At 35.0% G+C, this 7,498-nt stretch overlaps 1 protein-coding gene across 1 annotated transcript; it reads left to right on the top strand.

Moving 5' to 3' along the window:
• Nucleotides 1-840: 840 nt before the first annotated feature.
• On the top strand, nucleotides 841-7,211 carry LOC107011824 (4-alpha-glucanotransferase DPE2-like). The gene is made up of 7 exons (XM_015211479.2): nucleotides 841-1,000; nucleotides 1,160-1,257; nucleotides 1,469-1,628; nucleotides 1,724-1,822; nucleotides 2,440-2,637; nucleotides 3,496-3,589; nucleotides 6,734-7,211. The coding sequence occupies exons 1-7, from the start codon at nucleotides 947-949 to the stop codon at nucleotides 6,826-6,828; spliced, it is 798 nt and encodes a 265-aa protein (XP_015066965.1). The 5' UTR covers nucleotides 841-946; the 3' UTR covers nucleotides 6,829-7,211.
• The last annotated feature ends 287 nt before the right edge of the window (nucleotides 7,212-7,498 follow it).

Below are 7,498 nucleotides of genomic sequence, written 5' to 3'. Positions count from 1 at the left end.
TCGTTTCGGCCAACCTATCGTAAAGTCCATCATTCCACTCAAGAAGGGTACCTACCTTAGGTCTACTGATCCTAGACTTCCATTCATTCATACACGTACATGACAAGGGTGTCACATCCCGAAACCACACCCTAGAAGTTAGGGACTGTCACGCCCCAAGTTCTCCCAAGACGCGGACACGGAACTTAGGACCACAAGTGATCCCAAGCTAACCCTACTGGCATGATCATGAGCATACTAAAGATAATAAACTGATGCGGGAGCTAAATCATAATTAAATCTGAAAAGATGGGGAATACCCATATTTTATAACTGAGATATTTGAAAACAATGAGTTTAATACAAAGGAAATATTAACTCAATACTAAGCTGAATCTATGTCTGAAATAAGCCTCTAAACTAGACTAGAAATACTGGGACAAGCCCCAGCTAAATCTAGCAAAAACTGAAACTAAATGACTAAAGAATTAAATGGAACTCATGACTGTTGTCCTCGAAGAATGAGGACTCACCACTGAATCTGCTGAACTAGAGATTGGAAATCGATCTATGCGTGATCTGGATGCTGAGAACCTTAACCTACATCACGATAAGATGTAGCATACGTATGCGTCAGTACTTGAAAGGTTTCAACTTATGCACAATCATCTCAGTTCTAGCTTCAAAAAATAAAGAAAAAAGAATCCAGCTATTTTGTCGAAAGTAAATTATTTTCTTTTGCAAAGGACTTATTTCTGCAGTTCTCTTGGTTGCATTATTTACCTATATCTTTATGCCATAGCCTAGTAAAGCTCAGATATACAGGGCTGGAGTGTTCTTTCATCAAGGTTTTTATGCGCTTATTTTCAAGTGAGTTCATATTCTACTTTTATCAATGTAGTTCAAGGACGAATGCAATACTGTGAAGAAAATTGCATCTGCGCTGAACTCAGTCTTGGAAACATCCATGTTTGTAGAGAGTGAAGAGAAACTACGACGAAAACTCTTTGATCTTCTGCAGGTACGTTGCTTTGATGTCCAGAAGTCTAATTTTGTGTATTCTTCTCCTATTTTAAAACTATGCTTTTAATCCTTTTTAAAAAAATATTATGCTTTTTCTGCACCGATGCTTATTATACTACACTTGACTGTTATGTTCATGATCCAATCTTTATCACAGAATGTGGCGCTTATTAAAGATCCAGAAGATCCAAGAAAGTTCTACCCTCGCTTCAATGTTGAAGACACAACAGGCTTTATGGATTTGGAGCAGCACAGGTACCTCATGCGTTTTCTAGTTCACACTATCTGACGTCGGATTTGATAAATTGCAGTGACATTTTTAAAGTAAACACCAGTGTTTATCTTTCATCCTTTTAGATGTCTACACATTTGCTGTGCATGTGAAGAATACTAGGGTTTTAGCCTCTAATTTAAGGCAGTTATGCTAATTTTTATGGTTTATCTTATGATCTGTTTGCTGGTGCAGTCAAAATGTCCTAAAAAGATTATACTATGATTACTACTTCCATCGACAAGAAGGTCTTTGGCGTGACAATGCCTTTAAGACTCTGCCTGTTCTTTTGAACTCATCAGACATGCTCGCTTGTGGGGAAGACCTAGGCCTAATTCCCTCCTGTGTTCATCCTGTATGCCACTCAGAACTATCATCCTTGTGAATCATTATGTCACATCACTTCTTGCATCTCAATGTATGATTTGAGTTATGACCACTTTGATGCAGGTTATGCAAGAACTGGGCTTAGTAGGCCTACGCATTCAACGCATGCCAAGTGAACCTGATCTAGAATTTGATATTCCTTCTCAATACAACTACATGACGGTAAAATTCTCTGAGATCTCTTCTACTACATCCCAACTTATTTGATATGGAAGATGGTCTTAGTTACTGCAGCTTCTATGATAATCTACTATAAAAATCTTTTCCCGTGAAATTTAAAACATACTTTACCTAATAGAGAAATTTTATTCATATGATCATACATCGATTTACTCTAACATTTGTTCAAGTGCTCCCTTTGGCTATAAGAAAAAGCACCTGGAGGCATGACAAAATGCTTTATTGTTATGCTTGTTGTTTATGATATAACCTTTTAAGTGAAAACATATTGATGTACTGGAAATCTGCTAAAAGTCATTGGATAGTGGAAACTAGAATGCAAACTCTAATTTTGCTTAGCATGAAAAAAAAATTGCATCAACCAACTGTTGTGCTGCTTTTAATGTTTTATTAGTTAATTCTTGTTATAAAGCTGCCCCCCGGGAATATATTAAAGATAGAGGCTGTCAAGACACCTTTGAGTATGCCTCCCTTTTCCTCCGTATATCTTGTAAATGATTTTTAAGAGTGCTTTTACACTCAAGTATTTATCTGTTTTCAATGCATATTAGTCCTTGTTGATCAAAGACTGGACAATAATGTTAGTACTTCAAACTTAGGTTTGTGCTCCATCATGCCATGACTGTTCTACTCTACGTGCTTGGTGGGAGGAAGATGAAGAGAGAAGGCACCGCTTTTTTCAAGCAGTGATGGGATCTGATGAGTTGCCACCTGATCAATGCACTCCTGAAATTGTGCACTTTGTCTTGCGACAGCATGTTGAAGCCCCATCAATGTGGTCAATATTTCCCCTCCAGGTACTTAATTGATATAAAGATCCTACTTCTTTTGTAGCATGTAATTAATTCTTTAGTAGTAGTCTTTGCTAAATTGATTCGCTCCATATTTGCCTCAAAGCTTCATAGTGCTGAACTACTGGCCAGGGTGATTAGTGAGTTCTATGTCCTTCCAATAATTACTTAAGTCCTTCTAAAGGCGTTAGCTCTCTAGGCTTCTAAAGTATAATGTTTTTTGTCCAAAGTGCAAGAAAAAAGTCAGAATTCCTTTTCTTGGGGAGGTTTGAGCCAATCAAATTCAATTTGAAAAGGGCTGCTGTCCAAAGATATTAATAATTACTTATGACCTCCCCCTTCTCCCAAAAGAAAGAATTCCATAAACAAATTCTTTTGATTATTCAACATATTGACATTGTATGAATTCTAAGTTCTATCAAAGAGATTGTGATTTTGTATCTCGGAATAGATGTTTTCAAACAATACGGAGATATATGGATTTGGTAGCTCTGTAGAAATGGTCGATTAATTATGTTTTGTCTCCTAGTGTCCGAAAATTTGGACTTTGTACTTATTTAAGGACACATGGTAATTTGTTAGCACTATGGTTCAGTCAGGCCTACTAAACCTCCTTCATGACTAAATATGCCACTAATAAGCATCTTTTTTGCCCTACTCTGAACCATTCATGAGAAAAAATTTAGGTGGTTGTTTTTCATGGTATCATTCAGTTTGAACTGTGAAGAACATAATCTTGACATTATGCTACATTGTGCAATTTATTTATGATGCAAGTGAGCTTCCCAGCGAGATTAATGTCTTCTCATCTCAGCATTCAGGATTTTCTTCCACGGCACTGACACCATGCTAAATAATATACAGGATTTGCTAGCACTTAAAGAAGATTACACGACACGGCCTGCAGTGGAAGAGACTATCAATGATCCAACAAACCCAAAACATTATTGGCGATATCGTATGTGCCTTTGTCCTCTTTGTTGTCTCTCTATCCCCAATTCCCCGCCTACCTCAAAAAGAAAAAGAAACATGAGAGTAAACTTTATTCATCTGGTCTGATCAAAACTAATTTTTTATGAGGTAGTTAAATTCAAATACGCAAAAAAATGTGTGTAACATGTTCCTGTAAAAAGTTCCTCCACTTCCTTTACATTACTAGACCTTTGTCGATACTGCTGGTTCAATTTCAACTTGTCTATGTTATTTGAAATGTTCAAGTGAGAAGAGAAAGTTAACCTTTCTATTAAATCCATCCACCTTAATAGTTATAGTAACTACTCCTTCAAATTTAGTTTGCCTAGCACACTTAGGACATTAATTGTCTGCACTTGGACTAATCCTTGGAAATACTCTTCTGAAACGAGAAAGCCTCACAACTAGACTCCATGTTTCTTATTTTAAATCAACCCCTGTCTGATCATTAATCTAACAAAAGATTATTATTTTTTTATTATTATAAAGTTCTCTATCAATTATCCAATTATCCAATTATCTTGTTCATTTCCCTTGTTATTCTTTTTTTATTCTCTTACTAGTTATGGAAATGTGCGTCAAACGGTTGACCATTATTATTGTATTAAATTAATATGGGTCTAACTGATCATACTTTAAATCTAAAACCTTCCACTTTTAATATAAAAAGCATTTGTAACATCAACCAATTAACGTGAAAACCAACAAGATGAACCTTTCATAATATCATGGAAAAAGTTAAACTAAGAAACTTATTAATAGTTAAAAAATAATAATGACCAGTAAATAAAAAATTACAAGGGCTGATCTTGATCGTGCTTGAATTTGAACTTTATCTGGATCTTGACTTTTAGTTGAATCCAAGGGTTTCGAGCTTGATCTTGAATCCGATTGTCTTTATCTTGATCGTTCTTGAACTTGAACTTTATTTTGATCTTGACTTCTTGTTGTATCAAAGGGCTTCGAGCTTGATCTTGAATCCGACAGTCTTGAACTTGAACATTATCTTGATCTTGACTTCTAGTTCAATCCAAGGGCTTCGAGCTTTATTTTAAATCCGGCGGTCTTGATCGTTCTTGAACTTGAGCTTTATCTTATCTTGACCTCTAGTTGAATCCAAGGGCTTTGAGCTTGATTTTGAATCCAATGGTCTTGATCTTGATCGTTCTTGAACTTTAACGTTCTTAAACTCTCGAATTCATGAACTTGTAAAGGAATTTGTGCCTTTTGATCCATGAGCTTTGTCTAGCTTTTTGTTCAGAATTATTGAACTTGTAGAGAATTTTGTGGCTTTTGATCCACGAGTTTTCTCTAGCTTCTTGTTTAGACTTCTTGGTCCTTGTAGAGAAATCTGTGGCTTTTGATCCACAAGTTTTCTCTAGCTTCTTGTTTAGAATTCTTGGTCCTCTATTCCGAATTTGAGGACGCCTATTTATATTTTTAAAATGGAGGACTTGTGTTTAGAAGAGGACTCCCTTCGGCCAATCAGATATAAATGACGTGACATATGTGTTTTATGGAGTGATATCTTTAATTAAATTCATATTTATTGCATTTAAATAATAACTAATTATATTAATCTGTAATATTTTGTTTGGACTAATATATTCATGAATTCAAATCATTTTATAAATTTTTTAAAATAAATTTTAAATGATTACAACGTGAAACACCGTTAGTGCTTGAAACAATGCACTTCAAATTCTTTTTTTGGGAATGAAAATGATTGGTTAAAGCTGTCTTTGATCAGACTCTTCAAGTTCCTTACCGAACCCATGTTGACCCGACATGGGGTGTGGGTGTGGGTTCTACATTGGATTTGGTCAACCTAATTTGGGTACTTTTAACTATACCTATGACCAAGAAGTATATGTTGATTAGGTATTTTGTTTGATATTGGGTTTATGTTGTACTCATATTCACATAAAATACTACAAAGTCATATACAAGATACCTTATAAAATTAAATTTTAAGTATTTACAAAGAATTTGATTGTATATATAAACTTACATATATTGTACTATACATTTATTTGTTGTAACTTAACACCTATAGAAATGTTAGTATTGAATAATATATCAAAATTTGGGTGAATGAGAGAATGAGAGATGAAGAAAGAAGAAAACATGTGGCTTTTTAGTTCTCTTTAAGTCATTTCTCATTAACTAATTAATTAACAATAATGTATTCAGATCACCTTGTTAATCAAAATATAAGTTATTTGTAACTAATTATCATAACCATTATTTTTATGTATTATTTATTAGTTGTAGCCTAGCACCCATATCCTTACTTGGATCTTGTGTTGCTCGGACTCTTCAACAATGTCAACGGGTGCGTGTTGGATTCTAAAAGTAGTGTATTTTTGGTGAATTAGACACGGGTGCGGCATCAAAAGTGAAGAGTCTGCGCAACTAAGCTGGGGTCCACTTACAAATACAAGTTATGTAATACAAAATCCGAGATCTAGATCCGCACCTGCATCGAATATCCGCACCAGACTTAAGTGTAATATAGGGTAAAAGTGTTCTTTAAGATGCTAAAAGTGTCTGCAGAACTAACAAATCCTCACCCAGTATAGGCTGGAACACAACTTACTTCCGGTAACAAGTATATTTTACTTGGCTTTCAAGGCGATTCTTTTGTTCTATGGGCTGGAAGTCTTACGATTTTTGGCTACTTTTGGCTGATAACGTATCTGTAACGATCTGCAATGGACTTATGGCGAACATCTTCCTTGAGATAAGAATATATGTTTCGCGTGGAAAATACTTCGCTCTTTCTTGTGGTTTCTGGTGTCACTTGAAACAAGCTATTGCATATATGATAGAGAAAGATGAACAACATAAATTTGTCTGTAAGTTGGACTATAGAGTAAAATCTAGATTCAGATATAAATTTACTAGTTTATAGAGTATATTGAGACTTGAAAGTGCACTTATTAAAGACATCAATGTGGATGGAAGTGCAAGAAAACTCACTTTGTTATGTGTTAAGATTTTGTTTCAATGTTTTAACTTCACTCGCTCTCAAAATTTTGTTTACACTTGAGTGACAAACCATTTTGCTACATGCTGATGATAGTATAATTGTTTTTTTAATATTGTTCTTACTCTTCTTTTCACTTAGGTGTACACGTGACAATGGGGTCCTTGCTTAATGATAAAGACCTCACAAAAACAATAAAGGATCTCGTCCGTGGGAGTGGAAGATTTTACCCTTAGAAAGATCTGGAATCAGGTCAGGCAACTGGTGAAGGATCAGCGAAGCTGCAGCTACAGAGTGAACACCCTTCACAAACACAGAAAAATGGACTCTCCAACAAATAAGCCGTGGCATTTGTATGACTATAAAACAATTTCCGTCTTTTAGATGCTCAGGTCAAAGACGAAACAAATAAATCCTCCATGGCCTAGTCCGTCATGTGGTTCAATAGCTTGTCTTGCTTCATCATTAAACTGGATTTGAAGCTATATTTCATCAAAGAAATAAAGGAATCATTGTATGTTACTCTTTTGATTCTCTTCAAGTGATGAAACTTGGTCAAAGATCAAGCCCTTTACTTGGTGTTAAATATTTGTATATGATTTATCTTTAATCTTCCATACTTCTAGGGTGGCCCGACTTCAGGAAACTTTTAATTTACATTAAAATACATATTATTGAGCATTAGATTTAGATTTTAGATGACCCAATCCAAGTAATTTAAGATATAGATGTGATATAAGACTGTTGAGCTGGTTATTCAGTTATTACTGTCATTCAGATTGTTAGTTTGTATTGTTAGTATAGTTAGTTACACAGTTCCCGCCTAATTGAACAGATACAGTTTTGTGTTGTATTGATGGATCTATATTGCAATGCTTATAGATAGGGGTGTGAAATGGACGGGTT

Source organism: Solanum pennellii, chromosome 2 (assembly GCF_001406875.1).
Source record: "Solanum pennellii chromosome 2, SPENNV200".
NCBI lineage: Eukaryota > Viridiplantae > Streptophyta > Magnoliopsida > Solanales > Solanaceae > Solanum > Solanum pennellii.
This window is presented reverse-complemented; position numbering and strand designations above follow the sequence as displayed.

Coding starts and splice junctions, on each gene's coding strand:
- LOC107011824 (XM_015211479.2), top strand. CDS start 947: ATGTTTGTAGAGAGTGAAGAGAAACTACGACGAAAACTCTTTGATCTT. Junction 1,001..1,159: donor AACTCTTTGATCTTCTGCAG/GTACGTTGCTTT, acceptor TCTTTATCACAG/AATGTGGCGCTTATTAAAGA. Junction 1,629..1,723: donor TTCCCTCCTGTGTTCATCCT/GTATGCCACTCA, acceptor ACTTTGATGCAG/GTTATGCAAGAACTGGGCTT.